This window comes from Trichechus manatus, unplaced genomic scaffold (assembly GCF_000243295.1).
Source record: "Trichechus manatus latirostris isolate Lorelei unplaced genomic scaffold, TriManLat1.0 scaffold00010, whole genome shotgun sequence".
Lineage (NCBI taxonomy): Eukaryota > Metazoa > Chordata > Mammalia > Sirenia > Trichechidae > Trichechus > Trichechus manatus.
Genome location: NW_004443946.1, coordinates 30,009,590 through 30,023,328, shown reverse-complemented (window position 1 = coordinate 30,023,328; position 13,739 = coordinate 30,009,590). Strand labels below are relative to the sequence as shown.

At 54.3% G+C, this 13,739-nt stretch overlaps 1 protein-coding gene across 1 annotated transcript; it reads left to right on the top strand.

The window, feature by feature from the left end:
- The first annotated feature begins 267 nt into the window (after window positions 1-267).
- On the top strand, window positions 268-8,409 carry ZDHHC22 (zinc finger DHHC-type palmitoyltransferase 22). The gene is made up of 3 exons (XM_004371069.1): window positions 268-456; window positions 2,278-2,817; window positions 7,769-8,409. The coding sequence occupies exons 2-3, from the start codon at window positions 2,292-2,294 to the stop codon at window positions 8,032-8,034; spliced, it is 792 nt and encodes a 263-aa protein (XP_004371126.1). The 5' UTR covers window positions 268-456; window positions 2,278-2,291; the 3' UTR covers window positions 8,035-8,409.
- The last annotated feature ends 5,330 nt before the right edge of the window (window positions 8,410-13,739 follow it).

The window sequence follows — 13,739 nt, the reverse complement described above, 5'->3', positions numbered from 1 at the left end:
CAGGAGGGTTGCTGGTCGTAGAGGGGAGGGAAAGCGACGAGGATGGCTAGAGCAGCCACATCAGGGCTGAATCTCCCAGTTGGAACCAGCAGCTGGAGTCAGGCAGGGCGCCCCCAGCCCACTCCAGAGGGACCAAGAACGGGGGTGGGGTGGGGTGAGGCGGGAGGTGGAACAAGAGGGGTGACCAGAGCGCCGCCCCCAGGAGGGAAGGGAGGGGAGGCAGAGCTGGGGGTGCCCAGCTGCTATCCCCGCCGCCTCCTGGTCCCCACTCGCTGGCGCCCGAGTGGGAGGACGGCAGCTGCCCGCTCCCTCCTCCCCACACCCCGGCTACCTGCCCAGTCCCCGAAGCGAAGCGTGAGGAGGCAGCGAGCCAGCCGGGCCGAGCCCATAACTTTGCGGCCTCGAAGAGGACGAGTGCCGACGTCCAGAGCTCCTCTTGTCGGCGACCGGAGCTCGGTGAGTTCATTTCCCTAGTCCTCTGCGGCGATGCGGCGGGGGCAACCGGCGGGCGGCTTCCCGGGCGCCCAGGAGGCGGTGGCCCAGCAGCCGGCAGCCGCCGGCGCTGCTTGCCTCGCTAGGGCTCGGGCTGTGCCGCCCTCTGCCACCGGCGAGGCGGCGCCGGTGCTGAACGGACAGCTCCCCGCACCACGGGTCTGCAGGCGCCTAGGCGGCCTCGGCCATCCAAGCCCCGGCGCAGGCCCGCGGCTGCGACCGCCCGCCGAGCGCCCCTCACTCTCCCAGCCCCTGTGCTTTGCCTTCCCTACGCCGCGGCGCATCTGGAGGCAGTTCCTGCGTCCCCCTGGCGACTGGCGCGGGGAAGACACTTGCTTCTCCGGAGCCCGGGGCTACGGGCTCCCTGGGGTGGTCAGCACCGCTGCGGCCCCCGGTGGGCGCATAGCGAGGGCGGTGCTGAGTCTCCAGCAACCACCCCTGAGCGTGCTCTGCGCAGCGCCCCTGCTGCAGAGAGAAGCCCGCGCTCCCCACGGCGGCCGAGGGTCCCCGGAGGCGTAGGCACCTGCAAAGGGGACTCCAAGGTGATCAGCCGCCCAGTCCAGACGGGACGGCCTGAACCGAGGCACTGTGGCATCCGCCCACCCTGGGCGCAGCTGCCTTCCCAGAACTTTTCTCGCGCCTCTCCTTAGCCTCTGGAAAAGTTCTCTATGGCGCCCGGAATCCTATTTTCCGGGGGCTTCTGAAGCTGGGCAGCAGCCGGGGCTGTGGGCGACGGGGTGGGATGGGCATGCGGCGGGGGCTGCGCTCGGAGGCGGTGGCTCGATCCCGGGAAAGACTGGGCAAGCATCCATTCATGAGCCCAGGGCTGGCTTGTCGGCACCGAAAGGGTCTCGTCGTCATGGGGGTTGTTTGGGTTTCTCACGCCAGGAGGGCGGGAGGCAGACGCTAAAGAGGGATTTTAATTCCGTCGCCTCAAATGAAAACGCTTTTTGCAAAGAAATAGCCAGGACAGCCAGCGTCGGAGAGATGAGCCGACCAGGACCCGCTGATACAGGTATTCTGGTTGCGCCCGCCACCCCACCCCGTTCCTGAGCGCGTGTTTGAATGAATCGATTGTTTTAATCGATTTTTTAAAAGACAGGTGGCAGCGGCTGCGTGTGTGCGTGTGTGTACACAGACACATACACAGATATAAATACAGACAGATATCCAGGCGCACACAGATTACACGTACTGAGTCAGTCACGGAAACATACACACGCACCACGAGCTTACACGCACACATACCTCTAAAGACGGTACCCGTGAAGTCCCTGCGCTTTGTCCCTGTGTGTGTTGGGGAGCGGGCGGTGAAGTAGGACTTCCAGTCGGTCAAATTGTGCATTTCCCTTTGCTCTCCCCACCCCACCCCAAATCCTTGGCCTTCTCCTCCTAAGGGGATCTGAACGAGAAATCCCAAACTCAGGCTTGTTTCCACTGCCATAGAGAAGAGGAGCTCTCGGCCCCATCCTGCATCCCCTACTGAGCGCAAACTAGCAGCCCCCGCCGCCCTTGTGCCTGACCCCGGGACTCCAAGGAGCCGAGGTCGTGCAAAAACCGAGGGAGCTGGCACCCCGAGGTTGGGCCTGGCCCCCGGAGTCTGCTGTAGCTTCGAGCGTCTCACGCCTGCTTGCCACCCATTAGGGAAGCGGGAGGGGTGATTGGAGGGGGAGGGGTGAAGGCATGGATTGGCGCGGAGTCGGACCGACAGGCGTCGCCCAAGGAGCGCGCTAGGGCGCCCCCCTGGACGCCGCGGTAAGTCTCCCTCTCGCTCGGGGCCCGCAGGAATGTAATCGAGGATGCTGGCCCTTCGGCTGCTCAACGTGGTGGCCCCTGCCTACTTCCTGTGCATCGCCCTGGTGACCTTTGTGCTGCAGCTCTTCCTCTTCCTGCCCAGCATGCGCGAGGACCCTGCAGCCGCCCCGCTCTTCTCGCCCGCCCTGCTCCATGGGGCATTCTTTCTATTCCTCTCTGCCAACGCCCTGGGCAATTACGTCCTGGTCATCCAGAACTCCCCAGACGATCTGGGCGCCTGCCAGGGGACCTCAGCCAGGAGGGCGCCATGCCCCCCGCCCAGCACCCACTTCTGCCGAGTGTGCGCCAGGGTCACTCTGAGGCACGACCACCACTGTTTCTTCACGGGCAACTGCATCGGCAGCAGGAACATGCGCAACTTCGTCCTGTTCTGCCTCTACACCTCCCTCGCCTGCCTCTACTCCATGGTGGCCGGCGTGGCCTACATCTCCGCAGTCCTTTCCATCTCCTTCTCCCACCCCCTGGCCTTCCTCACGCTCCTGCCCACCTCCATCAGCCAGTTCTTCTCCGGTGAGTGGCCTTGACAGGCGGGTTGGGCCCTACTCAGAGTCCCTCACCCCCACCCCCAAAATTGCTAGATTTAACAAATCAGAACACAGGACACCCAGTTAAAATCGAATTTCAGATAAACAACACATAATTTTTCAGTGTATGTCCCATGCAGTATTTGGAACATCCGAACCCATTGCCACTGAGTGGATTCCAACTCATAATGACCCCATAGGACAGAGTAGAACTGCCCCATGGTGTTTCCAAGGCTGTAATCTTTACAGAAGCAGACTGCCACATCTTTCTTTCCCAGAGCAGGTCATGGATTCGAGTGGGTTCGAACTGCTGACCTTTCAGTTAGCAGCCAAGCTCTTAACCACTGCGCCACCAGGGCTTCTATTTGGGACATATTTATACTAAAAAAAGTATGCATTGTCTCTCTGAAATTCAAATTTAACTGGGTGTGCTATATTTTATCTGGTGAACATTTCCCCCACCCCACCTATCATCTACTCCTTGTTCTCTCCTATTTGCTCATAGAATTGTGGTGATCCAGGCAATACACCTGCTTTGTGCCAGGCAGGGCTGAGTGCAGGCCATGGCCCCATGCACCCCTGTGAGGTATGCCCATGCTATGACCCTCTTCTGCCTGAACCCAAATCCTGTTCGCACATTCCCCAAGGACTTCACTTTCCAAAGGTCTTGCCAACCACCACAGGAAGGCTGAACATGGTACCACCCCATCCCCAGCAGGAAGCTAAGCCTCACCTTCCTGCCCACTCCATTTGACCCCACCAAGTTCTCCAGCCTGCAGATGGCTCAGAGCAGGAAGCACTGTGGGTGAGCTGCAGCCGTCTTTAATGGTTCCATCTACACCCCAAAGAGCTGTAGAACTGGTGTGGGATCAGACCCTCCAGGAGGCTCTCAGACCTGCATGTGCCAGGCACATGAGCTGCCACACTGGTGCTCAGCTGGGTGTCCTGGTGAGGACTGCATTTTATGTAGCACGTCCCACGGAGTGATCTAGCCCTAGGGCACCCAGCTCCTGGTGGCAGTTCTTGTCACTTTACCTGGCCTTGAAATTTGCCCCATCTCATTTCCTTCCACTACCTCACCATCCTGGCCTTTGACTCTGACTGGCTTGGTGTCACAATAGGTAACGTGTGTATATGTGTGTAAGTGTGTGTAATTGTTACTCCCATTTCTCAGATGAGGAAACTGAGGTTCAGATGGAATTCAATGGCTTGCCCAGGATCATACTACTACTGAGTAGCAGCGTCTGCCCTGCTCCCAGGTTTTTAGACCACAGTCTGATGCTCTTCCTCAATAGCATAGGGAATACAACATATTCCCTCACTCACTGAGCTTTCGGGGACAAAGACAGACAGGGTGCAACCGCTTGCACTGAGACACCAAGATTATCTTGATGTGCCTGGGCTAGGCATTCATAAAAATTCTGCTCCACTATGGGGGAAGCCATCATTTTGGTCTTTGGTGGGGCTGGCATGACTTTCTGCAGGCCGGTTCTTCCCAGGCATGAATTCTCATGCCATGTGGCAGTGAGAACACAGGCACAGAGAGGACCTGCCTATGGGAGCTGCCTTAAGGGGTGGTGGCTGAGCTGGACCCAGAACTCAGAGCTCTCAGACCTTCTGGATCTGGGTGCTGGCAAAGAAGGCAGCTGGGACCAAAATAACCAGGACAGGGGAGTGTGGGTGGGTGGGCCAGAGGGTGGAGTGTGAGCACAGGCAGGTGGAGGGATGAGGGGAGCCAGAGAGCATGGTTAAACTTTCTTTTCCAAGTAGTCTCACCACACAAAAATGGGTGGTTGCAAAGAGAGGCTCTTAAAATGACTTGGTTCATGATAAGCCTGGGCCTGAGGCCTGTCTGTATGTGCCAAGTTTGGGGGACAGGAAAGAAAGGAAGAAGGACCTCTTGCTGATAAGAAAACAGCCAGTCTCTGGCTACCTTGGGGCCCAGAGCCCTGTCCAGCAGAATGAAGGAGTCCCATCTCAGTCTTCCTCCATTGCCAACATTTCCTCTTTGTCCTGGCCACCCTCCATCTCTCTCTCCCCATCCCCTCACATTCACCTCACCTGCTCAGTTCCCCCCACATCTCTCCTTCTCCAATCCAAATGGTTGAGAGCGCACCCCCTCTCACATGCCCAGGAGGACAGGTCGACAAGAGGGAGTAAGAAGTCACAAGTTGTTTAATAGAAATTGAGTGTCCCCAGTTCTAGTACTGCCCCTGAGTCAGATCAGCTGCCAACACCTGGAATGGCTATGAGTGTGGGCTCTGCAAGCTAGAAGTGGGAAGGAGTCTTCTAAAATGAAGGTGGCTGCTAACTATAGACCTTTGGCTGATGCCAAAGAGGTAGAGGACTGGCCAGCTAGGTTCTAGAAGCGTCTTCTCTTTTGACTTTGTGTGACCAGTATAGGTTGTATCACCTCTCTGAACCTCAATCTTCTCATCCGGAAAATGGAGATGATACCATCTGACCTGTGTCATGGCAGTTGGAAAAGTGCAGAGCATGGTGGGGACCACTGGAAGGTCCAGTGGGAGGGGAAGGGGACTAGCGTTTGATGAACATCTATTATATGCCACCTACTGTGCATATCTCCTTTCATCTAATCCTCATGACAAGTCTGTCAGGTAGGTATCATCAAGTCCATTTTAAAGATGAGGAATCAAAGGCTCAGCAAGGTCAAGTTGCTTCAAAGCCACACAGCTTGTGTGATTCCCACCCAAGATTTGGACTCAGGGCTATTAGTCTCCAAAGCTCATGCCCTTTCCACTGTACCACATTGCCTCTCTGGAGCTCTCGTTGGAGCTGCTTCCTGATGAATGAGCTACTTAAGGAGGGAGGAAGCTTCCTGTCCCTGGATGCATTAAAGAAGATGCTGGGTGTTGGTCAAAGGTGTATAGATGCTTGGTGGGAAGCAGGCGAAGGGGAGATTGGATGGTGCAACCTTTTCAGGCCCTTTGGGAAGAGTCTGTGATTTTCTAAAAGAAGCATAACTATTATTAAATAGTTCAGAGGTGCCAAGACAGCCAGGCTAGGCAACTTCAAACACTTTGAGAGAAAGTAGGTCCCAAGAATAGCCTTTTGTAGCTGCTGCATGGGGCCAGGAAAAGGCTGCAAGGTCTTCCTCGTGCCTTGTTTTAGTGCCAGAAAAGAAGCCTGTGGGAAACAGCTTCCGTCAACCCAGGCTCGTCTGATGTCTCACATCCTAGCTGTAGGGCTGTCCTTGGCCATCAGCATTCCTTGAGCCCAAAGGGCAGCATGGCCTGTGGTCCTCTATTCCTCACGTGGCTGCCCCAGCTCACCTGTGCTGACAAGGAAGAAGTGGGTCAGAGGAATGGCGCAGCCCCGTGTGAGACCTGTCCTGCTGCTGCCTAGTGCCTATGGAGGGGCTGCTCTACATGCCAGCTGGAACGAGCTGTGCAGCCCCTGGGCATCTGGACTTATTTGTCTCCAACTTTGCAAAGAAAAACCTGCTGTCAAAACTCCCGGGGACTAGGGCGAGAGGAGGCTGCTAATGAGCAAACCTGAACCAGATCTGCATCCTCCTTGGATGCTGAGTCCATTTGCTGCTCACACTGGACAAGTTTTAAAGCCCAGCCCTCAAGGGTCTGGAAATTGGATCCTGGGGAGACCAAGGAAGAGATGGACTAGGGGAAACTGGAGGAAGGGAGGGATATGGTAGAGATTTGCAGTGGCAGAATAGGTTGTAAGGTGGGGTCTCTGGAGCAGATTGTGTGGAATTGTCCTACAGGGAGAGAAGGGCCGAGGAGGGCTTTTGAGTTCTCTCCTGGGGCCACCCCCCTGGCTGCTGGGTGGTCAAGGTGGGTGTCTTTACCACAGCTGCCATAGTTGCAGCTTGGAGTTGCAGGACTCCAAGCCCTGGAAACGAGAAGGGGAAAGCTTGGTGATTTTAGGAGTTATACTTGAGCCCCTTTTGGATCTGCTAAATGGTCCTCAGCAGGGAGCACTGCACTGAGAATGCTGATTCATTGGCACACAATTTCTTGACTTATGCAACCCTGTGAAATCAGTATTATTATGCCTGTTTTATAAATGAGCAAACTGAAATTCAGAGAGGTTAAGAAACTTGTGCAAGTCCACACGGCTGGGAAATTCAAACCTAGCATGGTTCGGTCACTCAAACTTTGAGGGAGAGAGTGGGAGCTCTTACTCAGTGGATGTTTAAAACCAGTAACGGAGAGTGCTTGGTTTGGAGGGGCTTGGGGGTAATCCTTCCCCAACGCAGGGGGCTAGCTTCATGACCCTGGGGGCCTCTTCCAGCATTAGCAAGCTCCTATGGATGGAACACCTTTGGCCTAATGTGCTGGTGGCCACACTGCCCCCTTGTTAACATTAATGACTGAATTATTCTCTCAGTCAGTGCTCTGCACTGCCCTTGAGCCTAGCTTGTGATTTATTCTTCTCAATGACTAGGCCCTGGACTCCATCCTGTCATTGCTTTCCTGAATCCTCCCAGCCAGTGCTCCCAGCTTCACAGGGAGCAGGTGCTGCTGCAGTCAAGACAGCTGCCCAGGCACCAGCTTCTTCTCAACTCACCCTTCTCTCCTAAGAAAAGCTCCCTCTCCCTGCTTCCAGCCCAGAAAAAGCAGGCAGAGACGTGCATCCCTGACTCTACTGAAATGTTCACAGCATCTAGGTGCAGCCCAGAGAAGCTGAGGGCTTTCTATGCTGAGCTCATCAAACTCCCTTCCGTCTCCCCCACACCCCCAGTTCTTCCCTGTTGTCTCAGGAGCCATCAGCACCATGGAAAAGTTGGGGCGATTAGTCCATTCTTCCTCTCCCTCCCTGCAGCGCTGAGATTGCTACAAAATGTAGCTTCCATCTCATTAATCTCCCTCGCTCCCAGCGGAAGGTGCCTGCCTGGATCGCATTTCTGTACGTGGTCTGGGTGTAAAGTGGGTCTGGTGTCTCCCTTCCCCCTGCAGGAGCTGTCCTTGGTTCTGAAATGTTCGTCATCCTCATGCTCTACCTCTGGTTTGCCATCGGCCTGGCCTGCGCTGGCTTCTGCTGCCACCAGCTGCTGTTGATCCTCCGGGGACAGACCCGCCACCAGGTGCGAAAGGGGGTGGCTGTGCGGGCCCGGCCTTGGCGCAAGAACTTACAGGAGGTCTTCGGGAAGAGGTGGCTGCTGGGCCTGCTGGTCCCCATGTTCAATGTTGGAAGTGAGAGCGCCAAGCAGCGGGACAAGTAGCAGGCCCTCCCATCATCTCTCTTTCTCTCTGTGTCTTGATTCCTCCTGAACATAAGACCACACGACCTTGAATCCACCCATGACCCACTACAAGCTTGGGCTGGTAAGGTCCCAGCGTCCACCCCTGGTCTGTGACCCATAGAGAACTTCATTGGCTGGTGGATCATGACAAGGAGGAAAAATGGCCACCCAGGCATTGCTAGGTTTCCCACAAGCTAGACAGGTAGCTTCTAACTCTTAGGATGCCTCTGCTTTTATTTCTTATCTTTGGGGGTCCTGGCTTTTCCCCTCTGCCTGGCTCATCCACTCTCTAGTGAGTCTGATGTCATCACTGCTATCTGCTAGAACCCTTCCTCTCAGCCGCCATGCTGGGAGCAGGGAGTGGGCAGTGGATTCTTGCTGCTGGTAGGAGGCTCTCCTGGACCTTGAGGCTGGCAAAATGTATTTAGAATTGCCACGTGTGAAAGGCAGCCAAGTTACCCTTGCCAACTGCTAGGGAAGTTGGGAAGGGACAGGTGTGTCCTTGTCCTCTCTGGAACTGTGGGCAGTGAAGGGAAAGAGAACTCAGTAGCCTGCTGTCCTGCTCTCCCCAGCCAAGTTGCAGAGCCCTTGCTCTGGGAGATGGCAGCCAATAGCCTAGTATTTCTAGCTGCTGTTCCCCGTCCACCCTGCCTCAGCAGCCACCCCAGCCCAATTCAGAACCTGGCTGAATGCTTGCTTGCCTTGGCACTCTTCCAGCCTTTCTCCTTGGTCTCCAGCCTCCAGGTCTTTGCTGGGAAAGCAAAGAAGGAGAGAGAGGAAGAAGGGAGGTACAGATAAATGATGGAGGCATGTGACTGTATTACCATATAAAAGGAGAGGGAGTAGATGTGTGTGTCTGTGTGTGAGAGAGAGACAGACAGACAGAGCAAGAGGCAAATGGTGAGGAGCATTGTTATGGACACAGAGTAGAGAGGAGAGGGTCATGCAGAGGCTGGGATATTTGGGGAAAGAGAAGTGGGAGGGGCAAATGGATTCATTTCTACCTTGTATAAAGGACATTCTAATAGCTAACGTGGTTCAGTGTTGGAATGGCTGCCCGGGGAGGTAGCAAGAGCTCCGTGTCCACTGCTGGAGGTATCCCAGCAGAGACTGGGCAGTCATCTGCCAGACATGGCCTACAAGGGATTTCTGCACAGGGTCAGCCTAGACAAGCTTAGAGATCCTTCCCATCCTGAGATTCTGGCGACATCTTCACAATTCGAGGCCCAAAGACAAGATCTGCAGAGATGCCTGTGAGTTACTGTTTCGTGATGCAAACTTCCAGGACCCAACCTAGCCACTGAGGAGAGTCTCTGGGGAGACAGGACTACCTGGATGTTATTGGTAGTTAAGGGGGCTGGAATTTGGGGACAGGGTCAGATGGAGGCAGTAGTGGGGATAGAGAAGCCAGAAGGTCAAGGTCAACTCTGAGGGGAACATTGGGAGGGTTGAGGCTGGGGAATGGGGGAGACCAGAATATAGGGGTGCAGTTGCCAGACTATCCCTGCTCATCTGACTGGTTCTGGATGGGGCACTGCTGTGGGCTCTGGGTCTCAGAGGACCAGATGCCTGGGCTTTGAGGGAGTGGGGACAACACAAACACCCCCACCCTGACTGGCTCCCAAAGCTGGTCTGCCACCCTTGCAGGCAGCAGTGCTGAAGCCCACACCCCTGCAGTGTCCAGGCGATGGCCACAGCAACCCCAATGGTTGCACAACACCCTGAGTTCACAAGCAAAGCCTGGGATGACTTTAGCCCATCCTGCCTTCATGCCCTGTAGAGGGCTAATGTGGTAATGACTTGTCCTACCTATATTTCTCTCTCTCACAATATTTCATTCATTCATTCATCCACCCTGTTGTTATTGTGTACTGTTGAGTGGATTCTGACTCATAGCGACTCTTTACGACAGGGTAGAACTACCCCATAGAGTTTCTTAGGCTGTAATATTTACGGGAGCAAATCTCCAAGTCTTTTCTCCTGCAGAGTGGCTGGTGGGTTCAAACTGCCAACCTTTTGGTTAGCAGCCAAGCGCTTTACCTATTGCACCACCAGCGCTCATTTACTGAGTGCCAACTATGTGCCCAGTCCCTTCCAGGCACTGGTGATACAGTGGCAAACAAGAGGATGAGATCTATACCATCAAAGGCACCATGTTTGTCACAGCCTCCTGTGCACGGACTTCCATTGAACAATGGTCTCTCTGCCATCTTGACGGTCAGCAGGGAGGTCACTTGGAGGGAAAGGATGTGGCAGAGAGGGCTGAAAGGGAGCCCATGCTGCTGCTCAACAAGCCTTGATGGAGGAGTCATGGGGGGCTTCCCCACCCCAATTCTGGCCATACTTAATCACCCCACACCTGGAGTGGGAGGAGGAGGGCAAGGGGGAGGGGGAAAGGGCCCAGGGAATCCAAGCCTTTGCCCTCTCATGACCTCAGAGCTCAAGCTTGGAAGCCAGCCCTGCCATTCCCAGCCTCCTGGAGGCTTAGCTCTGTGAGGCCCAACATAAGGGAGGAGGGCAAAAGGGAGACCTGCAGGGGAGTCGGCTCCTGGCTGGTTGGTCAGTGGGGGGTGATGGTGGGAGGTTGCCGGGTGTGGGACTTGAATAGCATTTGTACACATGGCCCTGTATTGTTGATGAAGAATGTTAATAAAATATGTAGTTTTAAACTGGATTCGATGTGATCATATGGGCGCTGTGGTTGGTCTCAGGGCTGGTACTCGCAGGAATGCACTGATGCAGTCATACTGGTTGCTAAAATACTTAAAATAAGTATTAAAAATACTTCTGTCCCAGTTGGTAAATAACCATTGCCCAGATTCCCTAAGTGGCCCAACCCCCCTGCCCCAGCTGTGCCTGCTCCTCCCCTGGACCTCCTGACTCACCCCACAATCTAGCAACTAAGGGGGGTAACATCTGGCACCCTCATGGATCCCAGGACTCTGCTTCAACCCTTCAGCCAGGATTGGTCAGGGCCATGCCGTGTGGTTGGTTAGTGTTATGGATTGAATTGAGTCCCTCCAAAATGTGGGTCAACTTGGCTAGGCCATGATTCCCAGTATTGCGTGATTGTCCACCATTTTGTCATCTAATGTGATTTTCCTATGTGTTGTAAATCCTACCTCTGTGATGCTAATGAGACAGTTATGTTAATGAGGCAGGACTAATCTGCAAGACTAGGTTGTGTCTTAAATCAATCTCTTTTGAGATGTAAAAGAGAGAAGCGAGCAGAGAGACATGGAAACGTCATGCCACAAAGAAGGCAGTGTTAGGAGCAGAGCGCATCTTTTGGACCCAAGGTTCCTGCACTGACAAGCTCCTAGACCAGGGGAAGATTGATGACAAGGACCTTCCCCCGGAACCAACAGAGAGAGAGAGGCTTCCCCTGGAGCTGACACCCTGAATTCAGACTTCCAGTCTCCTAGACTGAGAGAGAATAAACCTCTGTTTGTTAAAGCCACCCACTTGTGGTAATTGTTATACCACCACTAGATAACCAAGACAGTAAGTATGTGAATGTCACCCGTGGTTGGTAGCAGTTCTGTGATGCTGGGATCTATGGACCCACAGGGACCAGGAATGGAGTGTCTAAATTGGCAACTTTTCTTTTCCTCCTCTTCCTCATTCTCCTCCTCCCGTTCCCTTCCCCATGTCAGAGGGCAGGTGGGGAAGAGAATGAAGAGGAGAGCCCATCTGCCCCTGCTTCCCAGCAAGAGCCCCTGCCTCTCAGCCCCTACAACATCTGAGACCTCAGAGGCCCAGACCTGAGGGCAGCCGAGGGGGTAGAGCCCGGAGGGGAGGAGTGGGCGTGACCTCTAATGCAGGCCTGGATTCACGGAGGGCACAACTGCAAAGTGCTGATTCTGTTTGGGCTGTGGAAGAACCTTAAGCCTAGGCCAGTGTTGTGATGGTCTGCATTCCCTGAACACACCCCAACAGGGAGCCACAGATGTGCTGGGGCAGCGGGATGAAAGGAGCTGTGGTTAATCTGCAGCACATTCCAGAGCGTGGGCTGCCCTCACCCCACAGGACAGACACCACACCCGGCTTGTACACCATTATATCCTCGATGCTTGCCTAGCAGGGGCTAGGCATATAGTAGGTGATCAATAAATATTGACTGAGTGAAGGCACAGATTTTGTGCTCATTTGCTCACTCCACACCTCTTATTCCCCTGATGTGCCAAGCGCTGTGCTCTGCACATTGTGAGGTTAGAGGATGGATGGACAACTCTGTCCTCCTGGTGTTCACAACCTAGGAGATGTTCCTTGAGACTGCACTAGGGGTGCTCAGAGAGGGGAAAGAGCACGTCTAGTGGCCAGGACCAGGGAGGTTCCATTTGTGCAGGGTCTGGAAGATGGATGGGATTTCAGCAGGTGGAGATGGCCAGGGAGGCTCTCCAGGTAGAGGGAACAAACCTGGAGCCTCAGGGTGATCATAGGGAACATAAAAGAGAGGCAGAGGGAGTTAAGGCTGAGAGATGGGACCTAAGCAGAGAGGGTCTTGAATGCCAAGCTAAGAAATCTAGATTTAATTTGGTAGGTGATCGGGAACCACTGAAGGAGTTTGAGCAAGGAAGTGATGTGATTAGAGCTAGATTTCAGACAGTGGAGCGTTGGAGGATAGACTGGAAGTGTTAGAAACTGGAGAGCTAAGAGGTGTTGGCTATGGTCTGAGTGAGACATAATGAGGGTCTGGGCAGGGATAGTGGCTGTGGGCTGGTAAGGAAGGGAAGGATGTCAGGGGTACTTCACAGACATGACCAGATGTGTGCCAGGGAGAGGACCCAAGACAATCTGGAAGGTTGAGGATGCACAAAACCTGTGCATTCATTCAGTCAATATTTATTGAGCACTTACTATGTGCCTAGGTGCCTCAAAAAACAGGCCATCAGGAGCACTGGGGTAGGGAGAAGATCACGACCCTTGGGTTCAGGCCACCAAAGCACTCGGCCCTATCATTAGCCCACTGGTTGGCAGTTGATGATGTCTTTCTTAACTAAACACTCTGCTTCTTAACTAAACACTCTGCAAACTTGCATGGAGGAAGGGGTTTGACCAATAGCTCAGGGGATATCTGCTAGTCATACTTTGCAGCACAACTCGCAGATTCCCAAAGCCAGGGTAAGAGCATCTGTTTGTGGCACTAGAGGTCATGCGTCTTCTGGCCTTCATGGGTCTTCTCCCCAGTCTTCAATATTCCCAACCAGAAAGGGGGCACTCTGCTTTGGCCCATGCCCTAGCATCAGATTGAACAAAGCATTAACTGCCTCACTCCAGAGTTCAGGAACCAAAGGAGCTTTGGGAAAAGGATAAACTTGAGGAGGCTAGAACCCATGTCTCCTTCTGCTGTAACAAGGAAGCCAGTCTTTAGGTCCCAGGGACCATCTTAAAGCCAGTCTCCTCCCCTAGGAACATGATTGTCCTTGTTACTCTCCATGCTCTGGCTCTTCTCTGCACCCTTTGTCCTCCAGCTGGCCTCACCGACCCCCCCACCCCCTCCATCTCCCTCCTGCCTCTGGGCTTGCTCTCAGGGATGGTGGGAGGCAGCCAGTCTATTTTCCAAAGCTTCATTTTCTGAAATCTAGCTCTAGTCATGCTACTCCCTTGCTCAAAATCCAGATTTCTTAGCTTGGCTTTCAAGGCCCTTCTTCTGCTGGGGAGAAGAGGGGGGATGGGCAGGG

What these genes read in the sequence shown, in the direction of transcription:
- ZDHHC22 (XM_004371069.1), top strand. Translation starts at nt 2,292, where the DNA reads ATGCTGGCCCTTCGGCTGCTCAACGTGGTGGCCCCTGCCTACTTCCTG. An exon ending in CATCAGCCAGTTCTTCTCCG is followed by an intron (nt 2,818 to 7,768) that starts GTGAGTGGCCTT and finishes TTCCCCCTGCAG; the next exon opens with GAGCTGTCCTTGGTTCTGAA.